Source organism: Heptranchias perlo, chromosome 28 (assembly GCF_035084215.1).
Source record: "Heptranchias perlo isolate sHepPer1 chromosome 28, sHepPer1.hap1, whole genome shotgun sequence".
Lineage (NCBI taxonomy): Eukaryota > Metazoa > Chordata > Chondrichthyes > Hexanchiformes > Hexanchidae > Heptranchias > Heptranchias perlo.
In genome coordinates, this window is record NC_090352.1 from 35,140,926 (window position 1) to 35,165,035 (window position 24,110).

General features: G+C 46.2%; 1 protein-coding gene across 2 annotated transcripts in view; it reads left to right on the forward strand.

Moving 5' to 3' along the window:
* The window catches only part of dph1 (diphthamide biosynthesis 1), a 466,448-nt gene that overhangs the window by 306,484 nt on the left and 135,854 nt on the right, over positions 1 to 24,110 (forward strand). The window contains exon 7 of one of the 2 annotated variants that reach the window (XM_068008460.1): positions 1,498 to 1,566. The exons of the other annotated variant lie outside the window; for it this stretch is intronic. Within the exon in view, the coding sequence (XP_067864561.1) occupies positions 1,498 to 1,566 (69 nt within the window). The remainder of the gene's footprint in view (positions 1 to 1,497; positions 1,567 to 24,110) is intronic. 2 annotated transcript variants of the gene reach the window in all.

The window sequence follows — 24,110 nt, forward strand, 5'->3', positions numbered from 1 at the left end:
CACAGGAAACCCTCTAATGGTTTTGTTCAACTATCAGAATGGAACTGCTAATAAAATGTGCTACCCGGACATATGGAAGATATAATTCTGCAGCGTTGGGATAGCATTTGGAATCTTTAATTTTACAGGAGGTGTAAAATGTGACTATATAAATTCCCGAAATTACATATATATTATCAAGATAGTGCTGAGCCTTGTCACAAGGACCTTAATGCAAGTGTAATAACATGGAGAGCAGGCATTGTCTGTGGTTTACTTGAAGAGGGTGAAATGAATTGTGCGTCTCTCTATTCCGCAGACACTCCGGTAGTGAGTGAATGGTTCGCGTGAGCGGGTGAGCAGAGCCTTGGCCCCAGCCCCAACTCCAGCCCCCGGCCCATCCCCAGGCCCAGCCTTGGCACCAACTCCAGCTCCGGCCCCAGGCCCCAAGCCTCAGGCCCGGTGAGATCAGGTGTCAGGTTGTGAGTTTGAGTTCAGGGCTGACCATCACTTGAACTCCCCTTTGGCCTGGCTGGTTCGAGTTTTTGTCAGATTTTCTTCCTGGGACAGGCCGGAGTATTTCACCCGTCGGGTAGACGAGAGGCAAAACTTGAACAAACGCACCAGGCCGCAGTTAGTTCCGGCCTGTCTGTCGCTCAGACTTCAGTCCTCTTGATCTTTGGTGCCACGTGATTTGATTGGGGCTTGTTGCAGCTAGGGTCGCCAACTCTTGTTGGACATGGTCCTGGAGGTGTTAACACGCGACCTCCTGCCTCCAACCGCCCCGCCCCCACGCTCCCGCCATTGGTCGCCCAACATGTCCATCCTCGCACCGCCCCGCCTTCCCACAGCCAATTGGAAAGTGAATAGACTCTTCATTACCCAATTGGATGATTCTTGACTGTTATGCAGAGAGTCACCAGCCGGCAACACATTCCGGAGGCTCACTACTCTCCGGGAAATGAAGAGCCGCCCAACATCCAGCCTGTTGCTACTTTTGCGTAGTTTAAACGCATGTTCCCCTGGTCCCCACCAATCAGTTTATGGCAGAGGTCACTGGATAGCGATCAGAAGCAGAAACCCAGACTGATTCTCCCCCATCGCGCCCCCTTCCAAGGAAGCAGAGATGAATCACAGCGGGCGAGAGTGGCTGACTCAGCACAGGCCGGGAATGGAGCCTGGGACTTTCCTGTTCCATATGGTTGGACACCACAGCACATGGCGCACTTCCCCGCCAAGCAAAAAAAGGGGGAGCCACCAATTTATACCCATTTCAAAATACCAAGGAAGAGAAGAAAAGACAAGGGACATTAATCTGTGGGGGTGAGAGGATTTCTCCCCCCGCCTCACAGTGAGGCCTCTGTTTGGTGCCTGTGGAGCTGATAGTGAGGTTGACCTGGTTTTCTCGACACACTTTGCCAGGCAGCAGCAGCAGTGATTAATGTGCGTGTCTGTGCAGCAGATCGGAGAGGCACGCTCCAGCACTAATTCAGCAATGTGCCTTCCCTTCTTCTCCAGTTACCTTGGTGACGGCCGCTTCCACCTGGAATCCATCATGATAGCGAACCCTGGCGTCCAGGCATACAGGTGAGTGCAAGCACATCTGTATTAATGTTGTCAGGGGCGGGGGCAGGCGGATAAAAGTGCGTTGCAAAATATGTTTTTAAAAACAAAAAAACGTATTTGATCAGGTGCTAACCCTTTCGCAGCAACGCAGAGTCTGGATACAATCTGCTGTTTGGGAGGCTCCTTCCGAAAGCTGCAACTTCCTTCCTTCTTCCTGTTAGTTTGCTAAAAGTTCCCGTCGCTTTAGCCCTGATTCGGTGCGGGTTTGTGTGTGTTGCACGGCCTCAAAATGTACGGAAAAGGGAAGGCTTGCATTTGCATAGCACCTCATCGCGCCTCCCAACAAAAAAATGTCCCCAAGCGCTTCACGGACGCTGGATGACCTCGAAGTGCAGTGATGACTGTGGTGATTGTAGGCAAATATGGTAGCCGTTCTGTGCACAGTAAGATCCCACAAACAGCAGTGAAATGAATGCCCAGTTCATCGCTCTTTTTTTTTATTTTGGTGAAGTTGGTTGAAGGAGGAATGTTGGCGGCCAGGACACCCAATTCAGGTTTACTGGTCATTTGATTCAGTACTGTTTGTGAGCCCTTGCTGGCTGCCTTGCTCCTTTGCCACTGCCGTTCAGAAGTAATTCATTCCCTTTTCAGCGTCAACCTGGCCTGGTGCCTGGCACAGAGAGGGAGAGCGGGCTGGCCTGCCCTTGTAAACCAGCTGTCGGGAACAGCTAAAGGACTGCCAATGCCTGGTTTGCTCCCTGCCCTTGACCTGAGTGACTGCAGAACTTAACTTTAGCCCCTCCACACAACTTGACCCAGCTCAGATTACGATGGGAGTAAGGACTGACACCTGCCCTGCTGAATGCTGTTAAACAAACACTTGCTGCACGAACTTCAGTGTGTATCAACTGGATACCAGAGAATTTGAAGCTTTAAGCTAAAACTAGCAGATTATTCCAGCTCCCCAGTTAGACGATAACCAGCAACTTCTTACAGATATCCCCTTCTTTAAAACCAGTACAGTTCTTCATTTTCAACAGATTCTTCCAGAGCTTTCTGCCAACATGTGGGGCTCCTGATTTATGACGAGTCTAAAACTGGGAGGGGGTGGGGGGGCTGGTGTTGGTGGGTGGGAGGGAGTGTGTCAGATTGTGCCTTGAGGTCTGAAATTTATTTTGAAAACTGAAAGGGCTCAGGAACGTGACTAATTGGATAGCTCTTTCAAAGAGCCGGCACAGGCTCAATGGGCCGAATGGCCTCCTGTGCTGTACCGTCCTATGATTCTATGAAATGAAAATGCACTGAAAACCTTAAGAATTATGAATTCCTCCCAAACATGAGGCACAGAGGTAAGTTAACAAAAAATAATGGGCTCCCATGGTACTGCTCACGGTAAGTCAGATGATGAGCTGTTTTACGATGGCAAGATTATTATGCCATGCAATGTATTATTCTGCTGCTAATGTGCAGCTACATCTGAAATGGCCTAATTACTCTGAATAGCTCACTCCGAGGTCAGTCAGAGGCTAATTGTTAGGGACATTCTGATTGTATATTAGAGGATATTTGCTGCAGTTGGGGAAAGTTTGTCTATTGATTTTTGTCTGCTTGTAAATCCCTGGCTCCTCTCAAAAGTCAGAAGAAAGAACTTGTATTTATATAGCACCTTTCATGACCTCAGGATGTCCCAAAGCACTTTGCAGCCAATGAAGTTCTTTTAAAGTGTAGCCACTGTTGTAATGTAGGGAAATGTCACCGTGAATTTCTGCACAGCCAGCTCCCAAAAACAGCAATGAGATAAATGACCAGATAATCTGTTTTAGGTGTTAATTGAGGGATAAATATTGGCCAGGACACCGTGGAGAACTCCCCTTTGAATAGTGGCCTTGGGATCTTTTCCGTCCACGCGAGAGGGCAGACGGGGCCTCGGTTTAACGTCTCATCCAAAAATCAACATCTCCGACAGTGCAGCACTCCCTCAGTACTGACCCTCCGACAGTGCAGCACTCCCTCAGTACTGACCCTCCGACAGCGCAGCACTCCCTCAATACTGATCCTCCGACAGTGCAGCACTCCCTCAGTACTGACCCTTCGACAGTGCAGCACTCACCCTCCGACAGTGCAGCACTCCCTCAGTACTGACCCTCCGACAGCGCAGCACTCCCTCAATACTGATCCTCCGACAGTGCAGCACTCACCCTCCGACAGTGCAGCACTCCCTCAGTGCTGACCCTCCGACAGTGCAGCACTCCCTCAGTGCTGACCCTCCGACAGTGCAGCACTCCCTCAGTACTGATCCTCCGACAGTGCAGCACTCCCTCAGTACTGATCCTCCGACAGTGCAGCACTCCCTCTACTGATCCTCCGACAGTGCAGCACTCCCTCAGTACTGATCCTCCGACAGTGCAGCACTCCCTCAGTACTGGCACTGAAGTGTCAGCCTAGATTTTGTGCTCAAGTCTCTGGAGTGGGGCTTGAACCCACAACCTTCTGACTCAGAGGTGAGAGTGCTACTCACTAAGCCACAGCTGACACTTTAACCAGCAAGATCAGCAATTGGCTTTCTTTCTCTTTTTATATTTTATACCGACATAAAAATTTGCATGTGTGACTGTCTCATGTCTGAAATGTGATGGATGAGCACTTGATGTAATTTTAAAAATATATATTTATGATAGCTGTATATCAATATGTAAGAAATAAATCTTTTAAGTATCTCAAAATCTATGGACAGCTAACTCAATAACTGGCCAGTCTGCTCCAAGATGGAGACGGAGTCCCACCAACTGGTCAGTCATTCTCCTGCGATCCCGTGATCCATTTTTGCCATCAATGCAGCCTCTTGCTTGGCGGCAGACGTTAACAAGTCAGGCGCTGGGCGCACCAGCCTTCCTAAGCTGCTGATCTAATAAAGCTGCTCCCTTCTTACCAGGCTAATGATGTCTGCAGGGATTATTAATCTGCTGTTAAGCTAACAAAGCCAACAATGGCATCAAGGCTCGTGTTTGAATAGACAGGCAGTGCTTGTCGAGTGAGTAGATGGGTTTCCAATGGAAGTGAATGATATTTCCGGTTTTAGTCCCGCTGTTCCCATAGTTAGAATCCTCAGAAATCCACGCTTCAATCATTATCTTTCCTTCCGTCAGGGAATGTCGCTCAGAAAGATGCAGTGCTGTGACTGTGACGTCCCACTCACTTGTGGGGTGATGTATAGGCCTCAGTGATGCACGGTTTACAGTTCTCATTTTACACTTTATCCTGTCGCACCCGCGTTTTATTTTAAAATTTGAAGTTAAGTAGCCTTGATTTTGTTCTCTCATGTCCTGGACATACACCAACTGCAGCCAAGGCGGGTAAAAAGAAAGTCTTGCATTTATGTAGCATCTTATGAGGTCTGAAAAATGCCTCAAAGCTCCGCACGTGCTATGAATCGCTTTCAAGTGCGGTCATTGTTGTTGGGTAGACAAACATGGCACAGAGCAAGATCCCGTAAACTGCAAATGAGATAGACGGTCAGCTAATCCATTCTCGGTGGTGATGTGTGAGGGAGAAATGCTATCCAAGGCACAACGAAACTTCTTTGTTCATCTTCCAGTAATGCTATATTAATATTTTTTAACATTCCCTTGAATCACCAGTACATACAGAGAGGGTCTCCAACAATGTAGCACCCCTTCAGTACTCCATTGATGTGTCAACCTTAATCAGGGGTATCCTATCGCTAGTCTTCATGGGACCACATAGATGTGTACCATGGAACCCAGGGTGGTGGGGGGAGGGTGCACAAATAAACTTTAAATCCACGTTCCATTAATTTGCATGTATCTCTAGTTGCCGATACTAACAGATCTAGGTGCTGTGATTTAGGATTTATCTGCCAATGAGTGCATCAATCAGCCCTGTCCAAACTTTCAGGCCCTCAAAGTTCAAACAGGACAAATAGGAAATATAAATGCAAATAGTATCTAGTGACCCTCCCCTGGGTGGATGTATGATGAAGCCAGGGTCAGGCTCGGCAACTGTGTCAATTGTTAACCTAGGTGAGCATGCATCTTCCCACTTTGCGCTACAGTGGGTTGAAGCTTCAATGTATGGAATTACCAACCATAACACCGTTTCAACTTAAAAATTAATCATAGCAACAGAAAGAGGCCATTCAGCCCCTCGAGCCTGTTCCACCATTCAATTAGATCGTGGCTGATCTGTAATTTAACTCCATATACCAACCTGGGTTCAGTAACCCTTAATACCCTTGCTAAGCCAAAACCTATCAGTCGCAGTTTTGAAATTTTCAATTGATCCCCAGCCTTAACCTTTTGGGAGAGAGAGTTCCAGATTTCCACTGTACTTTGTGTAAAGAAGTGCACACTGACAGCACCTCTGAATGGCCTAGCTCTAATTTTAAGGCTAAGCCCCCTTATTCTGAACTCCCCCCACCATAGGAATCACTTAGCAGAAAGATGATATGAATAGGTTGAAAGACTATTTAGTGCTTAAAATGTTTTTGCTTAATGCTAAGTGAATTAAGAAGCTCAGAATGACCAAACTAAAATTGTACAAGGTTCAAAGTATTTGGAAACAGCACAAGGGAGGTCCCCATGGTGGTGTCCATGTTGATGCTTTTATACCATGTGAAGCCTTTCCATTATTCAGGGAGGCTAATGGTTCCCACTGTGGTGTTTCGATCCCCTGCAAATTCAAAGGAGTAACCAAGCAGCACTGTCCCTCTAGTTATAAGAACATAAGAAATAGGAGCAGGAGTAGGCCATACGGTCCCTTGAGCCTGCTCCGCCATTCAGTAAGAACATGGCTGATCTTCTCCCTCAACTCCACTTTCCCGCCTGATCCCCAAATCTTTTGATTCCCTCAAGAGTCCAAAAATCGATCGATCTCAGTCTTGAATATACTCAACAATTGAGCATCCACAGCCCTCTGGGCTAGAGAATTCCAAAGATTCATAACCCTCTGAGTGAAGAAAGTTTTCCTCATCTTGGTCCTAAATGGCCAACCCCTTATCTTGAGACTATGCCCCCTAGTTCTAGACTCCCCAGCCAGGGGAAACAACCTCTCAGCATCTACACTATCAAGCCCTCTAAGAATTTTATATGTTTCAATGAGATCACCTCTCATTCTTCTATACTCCAGAGAATATAGGCCCATTCTACTCCATCTCTCCTCATGGGACAACCCTCTCATCCCAGGAATCAATCTAGTGAACCTTTGTTGCACCTCCTCTAAGGCAAGTATATCCTTCCTTAGGTCAGGAGACCAAAACTGTACACAGTACTCCAGGTGTGGTCTCATCAGAGCCCTATATAATTGCAGCAAGACCTCCTTACTCTTATACTCCAACCCCCTTGCAATAAAGGCTAACATACCATTTACTTTCCTAATTGCTTACTGTACCTGCATGTTAACTTTCTGTGATTCGTGTCCAAGGACACCCAGATCCCTCTGACTACCAACATTTCGTAGTCTCTCACCTTTTAAAAAATATTCTGCTTTTCTATTCTTCCTACCAAAGTGGATAATTTCACATTTCCCTACATTATACTGCATCTGCCACTTTCTCGCGCACTCACTTAACCTGTCTATATCCCTTTGCAGCCTATTTGCGTCCTCCTCACAGCTTACTTTCCCACTTAGATTTGTATCGTCAGCAAACTTGGATACACTACACTCGGTCCCCTCACCTAAGTCATTGATATATATTGTTAGCAGCTGAGGCCTAAGCGCTGATCCTTGGGGCACCCCACTAGTTACAACCTGCCAACCTGAAAATGACCCATTTATTCCTATTCTCTATTTTCTGTCCGTTAACCAATTCTCAATCCATGTTAATATATTATCTCGGGAGCCAACTCCGTTCCCACTTCAGTTCACAACCAGCCCTACAGCAGAGCTGTAAACACACCGTTGCCCCTCTTGGAAAAGATTTCCCGACGTGAGACAGGCGGACGGAGACATGGCTCAACAGCTCATCCGTCTTTCGGAGGAGATGTCAAACTGACGCTTCGTCGACCTGTTCGGGTGGGCACTAAAGCTCTCATGGCACTACGCAAGAACAGCAAGGAGTTCTCCCTGTCCTGGTCATTGTTGCTCCGTCAACCAACACCATCAGAAGTAGATCAACTGGTCAATCACCTCATTTACTGTTTGTGGAACCTTGCTTTGCACAGATTGGCTGCATAACATCAATGACAGCACTTTGAAAGTAATCAATTGGCTGTGAAGTAATTTGGGACGTCCTGAGGCTATGAAAGGCACTCTATCAATAAAAGTCCTTTCTTTCTAAAGGTCTCCATGTGTGAGACGCCAGTCTAAAACTCCAAGGATGCATTAAAGATTTATTCCTGTTTCTCAAATGAATATCTGTTGATTCCTTTAATTAGGGATCGTGTTGTGAATTCTCAGGTTCACTGGGGTCATTCACTCGCATAACTGCCTGAGCATCTTATATGGGAGTTAAATCGCACATCCCTGCATCTCCTTATACGATAGCATAACATGGAGATATAATAATAGCATCCCCTCATGATCTGTATTGGATATTTGTCTCTTTCACGCAAGTATCTCTTCAATCTCTCTGAAGGTGGATCAAGTTAACACTAGGAGGTGAAGCTGCTTTATTCAACAGTGAGTTGAAATGTATAGAGCAATAGGTATGATCAGAGTTGCTTAGTTCAATCAGTACAACTTACGTTCACATAATGGTACAAAAATAAAGAATACGCAACGCTACCCCCACTTCAGTGTGTCATTTTCTGTTTGAAGTTAAAAAAATAATTCCTCTGCATCTTGTCCTACAGCCCAGGGCAGAATCAATTTCCCTACAGTCCCCTGTCTTTTGTAGCCTTTTGCTGCCTGTCTGTGTAGCATCCTGTTTCCAAAAGCCCAACTACCCTTTCTCGATGTTTGTGTTCTGTTCTTAAAAGCATCTTACTATCTGCCTTAAGGCCTGTCCCTCTCACAGACCGACAGAGATCAGAGAGTTTTCCAACACACAAGTAGCAAGTGTCTTTCCGAATACACAGACAAACTAACAAATCGCTTATTTAGTCTTTGGGAGAAGCAGCTCCCCATTAGACACGAACCACCGTTCAAGTGGGTGCCTCATTTATTCTAAAACACGCGGGAATACAACAATGCTTTTAAAAGACCCACCATTCACTGTAACCCTTCTTTCAGCTCCTTTCTGTGGAAGAGTGTTCAAAAAAAAAATCCAGAAACTTGGCAGACAATTTTTCAGAGGTGAGGGTTAAAGATGATGCTCAGGCACAGTTAGAGGAGGCTTTACTCTGAATTCAACTAGAAATTTCTTGATGGTGGTGCTGATGACAGAATGCAGGAAAGTGCAGCTCCCCACTGGCTCAGTGTATAAATACAGTGCCCTGTGCGGTACTGTGCCAAAGAGCTCAGGCAGGCCTTGGATCTGATGCCTAGTCTGTGCTGAGTTAGCTATTCTGAGCTGGGAAAAGAAAGACTTGCATTTATATAGCGCCTTTCACCACTCCAGGAAGTCCCAAAGTGCTTTACAGCCAATTAAGTACTTTTTGAAGTGTAGTCACTGTTGTAATGTAGGAAATACAGCAGCCAATATGCGGGCAGCAAGATCCCTCAAACAGCAATGTGATAATGACCAGATAATCTGATTTAGGTGTTGATTGCGGGATAAATATTGGCCAGGACATCGGGAGAATTCCTCTGCTCATCTTTGAAATAATGCCGTGGGATCTTTTACGACCAACTGAGAGGGCAGACGGGGCCTCAGTTTAACGTCTTATCCGAAAGACGGCACCTCTGACAGTGCAGCACCCCCTCAGTACTGCACTGGAGTATCAGCCTAGATTTTGTGCTCAAATCCCTGGAGTGGGACTTGAACCCACGACATTCTGACTCAGAGGCGAGAGTGCTACCCACTGAGTCATGGCTGGCATGGGAGGAGGTGCAAGGAGTGTGGGGGTAAAAAAATCAACTTCAGATCATGCTCCATTTGGAAAGTGCATGTGTAAAGACATTAAGTGAAGGCATGATCAGGCTTAGCTGTGGTCAAATAGTCTGCCAGGACTCAGTGTCCAGGCTCACACATGAAGAATGGCCACTTGCAGAGTAGCCAGAAGTCTACTGATGCTGATTGAGTGATATCCCAGCCTGAATTACTGCCCGGGGTGGGGAGGTGGGGAGGAGATGCAAAAAGTGGAAATATCATTGAACAGGGAGTGAAGATTTAGGCAGAGTCTTGCACCACCTAAGTAAAGCCTGATACGTACCGCCCATCAGTAAAAAGGAGCTTAATCTGAGTGAAAAGTGTTTCAATGATCCCTCCCAGCTGTGATAACTGTGGGATTTTATTGTAGGCAGTGCGTCGAGGATAGTACTATGGAGGGAGATTCTCGGGGCAAACACAGCAGCAATAAAATCATCACTCAGAGGAACTGTGCCTTGACTGGTTCTAAAGTCTGACAATGGCTCGGTGAACTGGAATGAAACTATAATCAGTCAAACTTTACTCGAAGATCTGATTGTGATGATTACTGAACTTTATGATTAACTCATACGTGGTGAAAATAGCCTGTTAAAAAGTTGTAGATGTGTGTTTAAATACACCATTGGCAGGATATTGATTGTCGTATACCATTAACATACTGTAGTTACTCATCAACTGGTACTTAGTCCATCCTATTACCCTGCTAATGGTCTATTTTAATGCAGACCTGTTAATGGGCCTATAATCTGTTATGGTGCCATTCAAACATGGACCTGACGTGTTAATGGATTATTTTGCGCTCTTTATGGATAACTCTGTCTTGCACATTTTCTCCTCTCCCTCGCACACTTTTTCTCACTGTTTTTGTCTTTTTCTCTGTCTTGTTTCTGACCCTCTCAGTCTCATTCTCTCGCCCACACAGGCAAACCAGAATTGGCATATTCTGTTCAACCTGAGACATTAAAGAAAGAAAGAGCTTGCATTTATATAGCATCTTTCACGACCTCAGGTCATCCCAAAGCGCTTTAAAGTCAATGAAGTACTTTTGAAGTGTAGTCACTGTTGTAATGTGCGAAACCCGGCAGCCAATTTGCACACAGCAAGATCCCACAAACAGCAATGTGATAAATGGCCAGATAATCTGATTTAGATGTTGGCTGAGGGATAAATATTGGCCAGGAGTAAGTTGCGGGAGTGTCTTATTTCTGTTTGTGGCAGAGTGTAAACTGAGCAACAAACAGCAAACGAGAAAATAATCATTCTTAGTTTAAGAAGACAAGTCACTAAAATATTTGAAGTGGGTTTATTTCATGTCCCGGTTCAGTTGTGTGTTGCTGTATCATAACATCATTCTCGAATTAGGACCAGCCATCCATCTTCTACAATACGTTCTATTATGTTTCAGGCTGAGGGAGCTCAGAACTCAGAGTTAATATTGAACAGTTTTTGACAATGTTTACAGTCGGTTCCTCTGAAGAGCGGGCGGACTTTCTTTCCCAATGATTCGTTCCCTTGTTTGACGGCTCCTATCGTAGGTTTGTTTCTTTCTCTGGCACCAATTGACCTCAAAACCGGTGGAGAGGAGGAAACTGCTGTTAAGCCACTTCCTTTTAAGTAACTCGTAAAAGCACAGCACAGTCAATTTGTCAAATCCCTTGGGGACATTGATTGGATTGTTGACAGCTCTGCTCAACACCGCATTGGAGAGGACAAGAAGTCACAGGACATGCTGTGCTGATGACATCTTCTCTTGCCTTTTCCTATTTGGTGGGGGTCAGGGAGGAAGAAGAATCATTTGAATGTTCTCTGATGCCCTTGTGTGAGGATTGATGGTGATCTCCAGTGGGTGATTGATCCTGCTGGACACTTATTTTGTTGTTTTGCTAGGCTCCAGCCAGCGCCAATCCCAACTTCAGCGCAGATATGGCAAGGTGAACGAAATGGCACTGTTACCACTTCCAGAGGCGGTGCTGCTCCCGATAACCATACAGATATTGGCATCACAGGCAGCCGTGGTGTGGGGTTACCAGCAGGCTGAGTGGTTCATTCCATACCCCCACCCACATCCCAAGGCGCTTCTCAGAAGTGTTATCAAACAAAATTTGACACCGAGCCACGTAAGTAGATATTAGGACAGGCGACCAAAAACTTGGTCAAAGAAGTAGGTTTTAAGGAGCGTCTTAAAGGAGGAGAGCGAGGAGGAGAGAGAGGTGGAGAGGGTTAGGGAGGGAATTCCAGAGCTTAGGGCTTAGGCAGCTGAAGGCATGGCCGCCAATGGTGGAGTGAAGGAAATCGGGGATGCGCAAGAATTGGAGGAGCGCAGAGATCTCGGAGGGTTGTAGGGCTGGAAGAGGTTACAGAGATAGGGAGGGCCAAGGCCATGGAGGGATTTGAACACAAGGATGAGAATTTTAAATTTGAAGGGTTGCTGGACCAGTGTAGGTCAGCTATGAGCTTTTTCGTTCACTGGCCTTTGGAGGAGGTACAGTGGCCGGAAACAGAGTAGCAAAGCACAACTGACAAACTACTGCGTAAGTTCTTTCTCTTTTTCCCACTCACTCTGTTTCTCTTTTCCTTTCTCTTGCTCTCGCTCACTTCTGCCCTCTTTCTCACTCTCACCGTCTTTCTCCCCCGCTCTTTCTCTTTTACTCTTTTTCTTTCTCTCTTGATGTCTTTCTCTTTAGCCGTCTCTCCCTCCCATTCTTTCCCTCCCACTCCCTCACTCCCACTCACTCCCTCCTATTCTTTCCCACTCTATGCCTCCCACTCCATCCCTCCCACTCTATCCCTCCCTCTCACTCTCTCCCTCACGCTCTCCCTCTCTCCCTCACGCTCTCCCTCTCTCTGTCACTCACACTCACACTCTCACTCTCACTCTCTCATTCCCATTCTCTCCCTCACACTCTCCCTAACTCTGTCACTCGCACTCGCACGCTCTCCTTCCCACTCTCCCTCTCTTTCTCACTCTCACTCACTCGCTCACTCTCACTCTCCCATTCCTATTCTCCTCTCTCTCTCATTCCCATTCTCCTCTCTCTCTCTCTCATTCCCACTCTCTCCCTCCCTCTCCCTCTCACATTCTTATTCTCATTAACTGACCCTGAAGCCCTTTGGCCCTGCTTTCCTGAACTTGGGTCACGTTATGCTCGAAAAATGTCTGTTTTATTTTCTGTAGTTGCTGCCGTTCTATCATGCAATATAAATGGTAGTTTCTACAATGCCTCGGAGCCTGAGGCAGGGCTGCAGCCCAATAGATAGGTAGTTTTTTGCAGTATTAAAGTGCGCTTGAACAGTCAAGTGCAAGGAGAAAGAGCTTGCACTTAATTTTGGACATTAAAAATCTATAGGAGAGGGCAGTGTGCGGCGATACTCCACCTCACAGCTGGATACAGGTGCCCCCTCATGGTGATTTCCAGTCTTGATCCCAGCCAAGAGGAGGAGGAGGGATGAGGGCGAGGAAATCGGAGGACCTGCTGGGAGCTGGTTACAATGCAAGATGAGCAGGATCTCGGGGTTGGTTGCGTGCTCGGGGAAAGGACATGTGCTTCCTGGGGATGGGAGCAGGTAAGGGAGGAAGAGAAAAGCGTATGGCAAACAGAGAATGAAACAGTCACTGTGCTCGTGGCTCTGTCAAATTTGGTCAGAAAAGTGATGGTGAATCTTACTGTTTCACTGCACATCCGAATCACAAGTTTCTTGTTTGATTGTTATTTATATTAATGATTTGGATGAGAATTTAGGAGGCATGGTTAGTAAGTTTGCAGATGACACCAAGATTGGTGGCATTGTGGACAGTGAAGAAGGTTATCTAGGATTGCAACGGGATCTTGATAAATTGGGCCAGTGGGCCGATGAATGGCAGATGGAGTTTAATTTAGATAAATGTGAGGTGATGCATTTTGGTAAATTGAATCGGGCCAGGACCTACTCCATTAATGGTAGGGCGTTGGGGAGAGTTATAGAACAAAGAGATCTAGGAGTACAGGTTCATAGCTCCTTGAAAGTGGAGTCACAGGTGGATAGGGTGGTGAAGAAGGCATTCAGCATGCTTGGTTTCATTGGTCAGAACATTGAATACAGGAGTTGGGATGTCTTGTTGAAGTTGTACAAGACATTAGTAAGGCCACACTTGGAATACTGCGTACAGTTCTGGTCACCCTATTATAGAAAGGATATTATTAAACTAGAAAGAGTGCAGAAAAGATTTACTAGGATGCTACCGGGACTTGATGGTTTGACTTATAGGGAGAGGTTGGATAGACTGAGACTTTTTTCCCTGGAGAGTCGGAGGTTTAGGGGTGATCTTATAGAAGTCTATAAAATAATGAGGGGCATAGATAAGGTAGATAGTCAAAATCTTTTCCCAAAGGTAGGGGAGTCTATAACGAGGGGCCATAGATTTAAGGTGAGAGGGGAGAGATACAAAAGGGTCCAGAGGGGCAATTTTTTCACTCAAAGGGTGGTGAGTGTCTGGAACAAGCTGCCAGAGGCAGTAGTAGAGGCGGGTACAATTTTGTCTTTTAAAAAGCATTTGGTATAGAGGGATATGGGCCAAGAGCAGGCAACTGGGACTAGCTTAGTGGTATAAACTGGGCGACATGGACATGTTGGGCCGAAGGGCCTGTTTCCATGTTGTAAACTTCTATGATTCTATGATTGGAGGAGAGCAATAAATGCCGCCTCACCCACGTCCCCAGAACAATTTTTTTTTTTAAAAAAAGCATAGGAGTCAGAAAAGGCGGGGAGCAGATGAGTGTGTCTCATTGAAGACCTGGGCTTAGTGCAGACAAAGGGGTAGATGTTTGAGAAATTCCAGAGTGACGGCAGGTCGAGGCCAGGGTGTGTGAGAGTTTGAAGGGGGTGCTCAGGGCAGGGGACGTGGCAGCTGAGTGGATGGCCTCAATCTTGGGCTTGAAGAAACCTCCCCATGAGCTCCTTGCACTTGGTGTTCGAGGTGAGGATGGAGGGAGCAGTGTAAACCACAGGGAATGTGATTTGCTTATCATGGCAAACTTTACAACACAAAATCTCAAAGTGCTTAAGTAGAGTTGCATGTGTATTTTTTTTCAGGTCAAGGTTACTTTTGGGGGGTTGTGGTGAGCAGTGACATTTTAGTATTGATGAATATGGAAAAAATAAATAACTTTTTTTAACTTCAAATTTTTAATCTTGCATTTATATAGCTCCTTTCACGACCTCAGGACGTCACAAAGCGCTTTACAACCAATTGAGTATTTTTGAAGTGTAGTCACTATTGTAATGTAGGGAAATGTAACAGCCAATTTGCACGCAGCAAGGTCCCACAAACGACAATGAGATAGATGACCAGCTCATCTGTTTTAATGGTGTTGGTTGAGGGATAAATATTGGCCCAGGGCACTGGGGAGCTCTCCCTTGCTCTTCTTCGAAATAGCTCTGTAGAATCTTTAACATCCACGTGAGAGGGTAGACAGGACATTGGTTTAATGTGTCATCAAAAAGACGGCACCTTCAACAGTGCAGCACTCCCACAGAACTGTACTGGGTTTATCAGCCTGGATTTTGTGCTTAAGTCCTTGGAGTGGGACTTGAACCACAACTTTCATTCATATAACTTCTTTCATGTCCTCGGTATGTCTCAAACCGCTGCACAACTAATGAAGTACTCTTGAAATGCTGTCACTGTCGGCAAACAAGTATCATCACTGGTCCTTGGCCGTGGAGCAACTACAGGACATTTGATTAGATCTCTTCAGCTTCAGTTTTTCAGTATTCTCTATTTCCAGGATGCCTTCCATCTGAGTTGGGTTTATGTGGAGTGGATGTACTGGAGTGGGGGGCGGGCAGGGAGAGGGGAATGCTTTTTAGTTAACCCTTCCACAAAAAGTAGAAAGTCCTTTGCTGAACTGTAGACTAGGATGACCAAGTATTTTTTTGAGGGGATTATGGGGGGGTGGGGTTTGGGTGAAGAAATAAACCCAATTTTCTCCACTCGGGCTTTGAGGGTTCAATTCTCAGGGGTCAGTGACCCATGGACCACACTTTGGGGGCTAGATTGTCAGGGCTTGATAACCTATGGACCACACTGTGGGGGTTGGATTGACAGGCGTTGGTGACTATTGGCCACACTGTGGGCAGTGTTCTAAAAGTTTGCTCATGATACCAAGCTCTGTGCTCATGTGACTTTTGTAAGAGAACTCAACATTCAACGGGATCTAGGTGAAACAAGCAGATGTAGTTCAGAGCCTTAGAATCCTTGAGGAAATTGAGTAAGGCAATAATTGAGGCTATGTTTAACATCAGTTCATAAGTACAGTGGTTGCACTTATGGGCTGAGGAAACACATTATCCTGACATTCCAAAAAAAAATGAGCAGGGCAGAGAATGACCAATTACTGAGTGTAGCATTGGCAGTGAGGAAAATATTTTACAGGGCTGGCGTTCATTGAAAGAGTACAGAGGCCAGACGAGATCGTCATTGTAGTTTTAGTAGAAATAGGGTCATGCCTTGTGCATCTACTGGAGCTCTTTGAGGAGGTAATTCAATTAGTGCATGAGAGCTGTCCAATGAAAGTAATTTACTTGGATTTTCAGATGCCATTTGATAAAGGTCAGCATGTGAAGCTTTCAAAGGAGATTAAAGAATGCGGAATTAATGAGAAATTAGCTAACTGGATTGAAAACTGATTTGGCAATCGAAACGGAAGGTGATGATAAATACGAAGAGCTCTACCCTGGGGGGAGAGGGGAGCAGTAACTAACGGAGGTCTACAGGAGTCTTTTCTCGTGCTGCTGTTTGCACTGCTCATCAATGATGGAGGAGAGACTTGTAAAATATTCCAAGAATTTGCTGATGATATCAAACTAAGTGCCCATGTGAGAGAGAGTGGCAACATTCAATGGGATCTGAGGGAATTAAGCAGATGGAAAATGGATTTCACTGTAGACCAATATAAAGTAATGATGGTTCCCATGGTGCCTGAGTGAAAGAAAAAAGAAAGAAGGACTTGCATTTGTATAGCGCCTTTCAGGACCTTAGATTGTGCCAAAGAGCTTTACAGCCAGTGAAATACTTTTGGAGTGTAGTCATTGTTGTAATGTAGGAAACTGGCAGCCAATTTGCGCACAGCAAGGTCCCACAAACAGCAATGTGATAACGACCAGATAATCTTTTAGTGATGTTGGTTGAGGAATAAATATTGGCCCCGGGACACCGGGGAGATCTCCCCTGCTTTTCTTCGAAATAGTGCCGCAGGATCTTTTACATCCACCCGAGAGGGCAGATGGGGCCTCGGTTTAACATCTCATCGGAGTGATTTTATCCAATCAGTATGTGGGTTACACAGACCAGGATGGTCCCTGGTCTGTGCTAAATTAGCTAATCACAGCTGGGATGGTGGAAGGGCTGCCACAGTTGGCATCAGCACCCCTGAGTTACAGAGGAGAAAATCAGTTAGGCTTATGACGCTTCATAAGTGCACATTTAAAAAAAATATTATTTATGGGCGACACTGGCAAGCCCACATTTATTGCCCATCCCAAGTTGCCCTCAGAAGATGGTGACGGGCCTTCCATAGCGATTGCCTTTACAACTGAGTGACTTACTAGGCCTAATCAAAGGATATTAAGAGTCATCCATATAGTGTAGGGCTGGAGTCACATGTGGACCAGACTAGGTCGTGTGGGGGGCAGTTTCTCTTCGCTTTAACATTCTTAGTATGCCTAGACTTAACCTTGAATTCCATTCTTAGCCAGACATTCATGTGGTTCCTTTCTCCCTATCACTGAAACAGGCAGACAGAGCCTGGGTTTTAACATCACTTCTGAATGACAGCTCCTGTTGACAATGCATCACACTGAAGGGTCAGTTTAGATTATACACTCAAGTCCTGAAGTGGGGCTTGAACGCACAATCTTCTGACTGAGGATGCTACCAACAGAGCTAAGCTGATGCTTAACATAGCCCATGAATGGGGGAGGGGCTCGTGGCAGACCCACATCGTGACATTGTTTGTCTGTCCTTGAATTAGATACAACAACTTGCATTTGTATAGCGCCTTTAACGTAATAAAACGTCCTAAGGTGCTTCACAGGAGCGGTTATCAAACAAAATTTGGCACTGAGCTACATAAGGAGATATTAGGATAGGTGACCAAAAGCTTGGTCAAAGAGGTAGGATTTGAGGAGCGTCTTAAAGGAGAAGAGAGAGGCGGAGATGTTCGGGGAGGAAATTCCAGAGCTCGGGGTCCAGACAGCTGAAGGCGCGGCCGCCAATGGTGGAGCGAAGGAAATGGGGAATGCACAAGAAGCATGAATTAGAGGAAGGCAGAGATCTCGGAGGGTTGTAGGGCTGGAGAAGGTTACAGATATAGGGAGGGGCGAGGTCATGGAGGGATTCGAACACGAGGATGAGAATTCTAAATTTGAGGCACTGCTGGACCGCGAGCCAATGTACGTCAGCGAGTTAGATACCCCAGCATCTCCACAAAAAAAACTTGCTGATTAGTGGATCTTAACAGAAGTGCTCCACGATCTAAGGGAGATTTTTTCTGGGGGTCAGCCTAGTGGCTGCTCTCTGCTGTGTCTCCAGGTCTTGACTATTTCCCGAAGAGTGGTTCAGTCGGTGGTTGAAACATGTGGGATGGTACTGAGCACCTGAGGCCAGGAAGGTCCCAGGTCCAATGTTGGGTTTGTGCTGAGCATAAAATGTGACTCGGAGAGGCAAGAGTGGCACTAATAAGCCAAGTTGAATTGCAAGGTAAAGCGAGGAAATAAAAATAAAACAAACACAAGCAAATGCACCCTTATACCATTAGAGTAAATACTGTTTTTGAAAGATGGTTTAAATAGCAGCCACTGTTGAGAAATTGTCTACTTTCTATCATGCCTGTCAGAATTGCCTTCTTCCTAAATGCTTTTGCCTTCATGGTGATGCACCGGGAGATCGCTCTGGTCAGCTCAACAGTTCAGTCTTTAATTAAAAGGCACATGGAGCTACATGTGACAATCTTTGGTAGGAAGAATAGAACAGGTTGGCAGACTGTGACTAGTGGAGTACCGCAGGGATCGGTGCTTGGGCCCCAGCTATTCACAATCTATATCAGTGATTTGGATGAGGGGACCAAATGTAATATTTCCAAGTTTGCTGATGACTCAAAACTAGGTGGGAATGTGAGCTGTGAGGAGGATGCAAAGAGGCTTCAAGGAGATATAGACAGGCTAAGTGAGTGGGCAAGAACATGGCAGATGGAATATAGTGTGGAAAAATGTGAAGTTATCCGTTTTGGTAGGAAAAACTGAAATGAAGAGTATTTTTTAGATGGTGAGAGATTGGGAAATGTTGATGTTCAAAGGGACCTGGGTGTCCTTGTACATGAGTCACTGAAAGTTAACATGCAGGTGCAGCAAGCAATTAGGAAGGCAAATGGTATGTTGGCCTTTATTACAAAGATGTCTTACTGCAATTATATAGGGCCTTGGTGAGACCGCACCTTGAGTATTGTGTACAATTTTGGTCTCCTTACTTAAGAAAGGATATACTTGCCATAGAGGGAGTGCAACGAAGTTTCACCGGACTGATTCCTGGGATGGCGGGATTGTCGTAAGAGGAGAGATTGAGTAGACTAGGCCGATATTCTTTAGAGTTTAGAAGAATGAGAGGTGATCTCATTGAAACATACAAAATTCTTACAGGGCTCGACAGGGTAGATGCAAGGAGGATGCTTCCCCTGGCTAGGGAATCTAGAACGAGGGGTCACAGTTTCAGAATAAGGGGTAGGCCGTTTAGGACTGAGATGAGGAGTAATTTCTTCACTCAGAGGGTGGTGTATCTTTGGAATTCTCTACCCCAAAGGGCTGTGGAGGCTCAGTCATTGAGTGAATTCAAAACAGAGATCAATAGATTTTTAGATATTAAAGGCATCAAGGGATATGGGGATGGTGCAGGAAAATGGCGTTGAGGTAGAAGATCAGCCATGATCTTGTTGAATGGCGGAGCAGGCTCAAGGGGCCGGAGGGCCTACTCCTGCTCCTATTTATTTTTTTTTATTCGTTCATGGGATGTGGGCGTCGCTGGCGAGGCCGGCATTTATTGCCCATCCCTAATTGTCCTTGAGAAGGTGGTGGTGAGCCGCCTTCCTGAACCGCTGCAGTCCGTGTGGTGACGGTTCTCCCACGGTGCTGTTGGGAAGGGAGTTCCAGGATTTTGACCCAGCGATGATGAAGGAACGGCGATATATTTCCAAGTCGGGATGGTGTGTGACTTGGAGGGGAACGTGCAGATGGTGTTGTTCCCATGTACCTGCTGCTCTTGTCCTTCTAGGTGGTAGAGGTCACGGGTTTGGGAGGTGCTGTCGAAGAAGCCTTGGCGAGTTGCTGCAGTGCATCCTGTGGATGGTACACACTGCAGCCACAGTGCGCCGGTGGTGAAGGGAGTGAATGTTTAGGGTGGTGGATGGGGTGCCAATCAAGCAGGCTGCTTTGTCCTGGATTCTTATGTTCTTAAAAGCAGAACATTTTTTAGAAGGTGAGAGTAAGAAATGTTGGTAGTCAGAAGGATTTGGGTGTCCTTGGGCACGATTCACAGAAAGTTAACATGCATGTACAGTAAGTAATTAGTAAGGTAAATGGTATGTTAGCCTTTATTACAAGGGGGTCGGAGTACAAGAGTAAGGAGGTCTTGCTGTAATTATATAGGGTTCTGGTGAGACCACACCTGGAGTACTGTGCACAGTTTTGGTCTCCTTACCTAAGGAAGAATATACTTGCCTTAGAGGGGGTGCAACAAAGGTTCACTAGATTAATGCCTGGGATCAGAGGGTTGATTATGAGGAGAGATGAGGTAGAATGGGCCTATACTCTCTGGAGTTTAGAGGAATGAGAGATGATCTCATTGAAACGTATAAAATTCTGAGAGGGCTTGACAAGGTAGATGTTGAAAGGCTGTTTCCCCTGGCTGGAGAGTCTAGAACTAGGGGTCATAGTCTCAAGATAAGCGGTCGGCCATTTAGGACCGAGATGAGGAAAGATTTCTTCACTCAGAGGGTTGTGAATCTTTGGAATCCTCTACCCCAGAGGGCTGTGGATGCTCAGTCGTTGAGTGTATTCAAGACTGAGATCGATAGATTTTTGGACACTAAGGGAATCAAGGGATATGGGGATAGGGCAGGAAAGTGGAGTTGAGGTAGAAGATCAGCCATGATGTTATTGAATGGCAGAGCAGGCTCAAGGGGCCATCTGGCCTACTCCTGCTCCTATTCCTTACATTCTTGTTGATTTCCTTTGCCTCACCATTGGCAGCCGTGCCTTCAGCCTTCTAAGCCCTGAGCTTTAGAATTCCCTCCCTAAACCTCTTCGCCTCTCTCTCCTCCTTTAAGATGCTCCTTAAAACCTACTTCTTTGACCCAGCTTTTGCTCACCTGCCCTAATGTCTCCTTCTTTGGCTCGGTGTCAAATTTTCTTCTGCCTTGATTACACTCCTGTGAAGTGCCTCGGGACGTTTTACTACGTTAAAAGTGTTATCTAAATGCGAGTTGTTGTTATTGAGAATTGGAGCTCACCTTTTCTTACTTTCTGGTATCGGCCTCTGTTATCTTAGCGATGGGCTCAGCAACCTCACACGCAAAAAAAAAGAAATGAACTTTGCAAGCACGCTCCTGTCATGTGCGAAATTATTTCCTCCAAAGAGTTAAACAACAGAAATGAGAAAATGTAAATCTCAGCCAGTCATGTCACAATCTACCAGTGCTCTAGTTGTCAGTAGAATAAATTTTCTTGACAGTCATTAATTAAAGATGCTGCGTTCAGCCGCTGTTACTGCATGCTCTAAATATGCACCTAACCTCCGCTCCATCTGGGAATAGCAAAACCGGCAGGAAATTAGAAAATTAAGTGAAAAAGCACTGAACGGGTAGAGCCCCAGCTTCCCCGCGGGCTTCACCTCCGACTCGCCAAAGTAATCCAGATCCAGCCGATTCTGGGCAGTCAAAGAGGAGCGCTGGTCTCCTCCTGCCCTGCCTCGGTTCCTATGTCGGAGCTATTAATAATTGCTCTTCAAAGCACTGTGTCCGTTCATAGCATCCATAGCCTGTGCTCTGTAGATATCTCGGATCCCAACTTCGAGTCCCCGGGGTTGATGTGTAACCCAGCGGTTCGGCATAAAATGTAAGGTTGGGGTACGTCCTCCAGCCCCGTTCTATGACCCCCCCACTCCCGCCTCGGCCCATTTGCATCACAGTGATTGACCGTGGAGTCCTCTTGCGACCCAAGAGCATGAACTTCCAGTTCAAAAAAAATCTTTTGTCTCCTCTGACATTGCCGACCGCCTCGTACATCTGACAAACATACGCCATTGGCGGGCAGGAAAAGACCAGCTAGTCCATCGAGGCTGCCCCGTACCTTACGATAGCTGGAGCGACAGGACAAGACACTTCCCACCCCTCTGCCCTCGTGGTCCTGTAATCTCCTAAAACCCAGGGCCGATAAGGGAAAACAAAAAACTCTGGAAAATTCCTCTCTGACCCCCTCAGGCAATGGAACCCGGTCCAGGAGATCACATGGACCAAGTGTTACCTGTAAAATCACTTACCTTCTGTATGATGCGATCTCTGCCCCAGTCAGGAACTGGTCGAGCACCCACCACACCAGCCAGCGGTGTGTTCCAGAGGCTCACTACTGAGAAAAAAAGAACCTAATGTCCAGTCTATTCCTACTCTTGCATAGTTTACACTGCTGATTGATTTGAGAACAGTTCGGTAAATAAATAAAAACCCTGGGAACGTTCAGCGAGGGTCCTCTATTGCGCCTGTGGTTTGTACTCAGTCCTACAGCTCTTGTTTCCCTTTCAGTGTTTGCGAAGGGCACTGATTCCCTCGAGTAATGCGATGATTGTTGTATCTCTCGCCCCCCCCCGCTCTCCTAAGTGCAGTAGCTCGGGCTAGGGTGCGATCCCACAGGAAGCCCTGTACCTTGTCAAAGGGGCCTTGGTGACCTTGAATGTGTCACAAGCTACTTGAGGCCAAGCCCAAGTCTGTTATCACCAGACATACAACAACAACAACCTGCATTTATATAGCGCCTTTAACGTGGTAAAAACATCCCCGAGGCGCTTCACAGGAGTGATTATCAAACAAAATTTGACACGAGCCGCATAAAGAGATGTTAGGATAGGAAGCTTGGTCAAAGAGGCAGGCACCAGTTCCAGCGGGGGATTTGCCGGAGAGTGAGGAAGCTTGGCTCATTTTCACCCCTTCTTATCCCAGGGGCACTGAGGCCAATTGTGCCCCCACCTATGACATCAGCTAGCTCAGCACTGACCAAGAATCAATGCTGATCAGTACCGCAGCAGGTGTCACGCGTCAGGCAGTGGACCCCCTGCAGGTTTATTGGAAACACCTACACTCAGTATCCTGTTTACGCCACTTCGAGAATCGCGTTCTCATTGTCTCATCTCATTGTTGGGGTGTTATCCAAACTGAACAAGTAATTTCCTCATGTTGTTCTCGACCGTTCTTCTGCGCTTGCAGAACCCATGTTGGAGCATGTCTGCGTGACAGCATGACTCTGTTACCTTGGCAACATAAAACCTTTAATCAGTTTTCAGCAAACACGATAGGCAACTTCTTCAAGTGATTCCATGTCAGTGTTCAGTAATCAGCAGGGGATGACCCATCTCTTACTGACTGTAAAGGAGTCATTAATGGACCACAATTAAAATCACTCAACTTTAATGATTTGCTATCTACACCTTGCCTGAATGATCTGTGTTAAACACTTTTATTTATTTACAATAAGTCTTCTTCAAAAAGTAAATTTGCTTTATTAACCCAATCTTCCCCTCTCTCGCTGTCCCTTCTCCTCCCATTCGCTCTTTCCCCTTCCCTCTATCTTTTTTTCTTTCCTCCTCTCCCTATCCCTTTCTCTCTTTCTTTCCCCCTCCTTTCTCGTTCTCTCTCCCTCCTTTCTTGTTCATCTTTTTATCTCTCTTTCTCTATCCTCTCTCCCCCCCCTCCCCTCCTTTCTCTCCCTCCCCTCCCCTCCTTTCTCTCCCTCTCTCTTCCCGTTCTGTCTTTCACTCTTTCTCCCTCCACTCCTTCCTCCCTCTTGCTTTCTCTCTCTCTCTTTCATTCTCTCCCTCGCTCCCAGAGTTGCTATTTTGGAACAATATGACTGGACTCTCACATCACACATTTGTTACAGTGCTGCAGTAACCTAGATTTCCTCCTATGCCCCACAACTACATCAGCAGGCCATTCAACTGGGGAGTGATGGCCATGTTCGATGGTGTCCCCACCCAACACCCGGTCAAGCTAACTCGGAGTCAACATCCAATGATCAGAAGCAGGAAGCCTGGCTGGTTTTTCTGCTTCAAAGACCAAGGGTGATGAGGCCAATCTTAACGCTTCTAATGGTGCAAATAAAGTCCATTATCCTCCCCACTGTCTTCTCTCTCAATCTCTTTGTTCTCAACCTTTGTGTCCTCCTCGAACAGTTCAAATCAGCCGCTGGGGGGAAGCCCAGTGGACTGAACTTCTCAGGAACCATCTTTGTTTCGTGTCTATGGAAAGAATCGATGGGTATATAGGGTCTTATCATGTCGAAG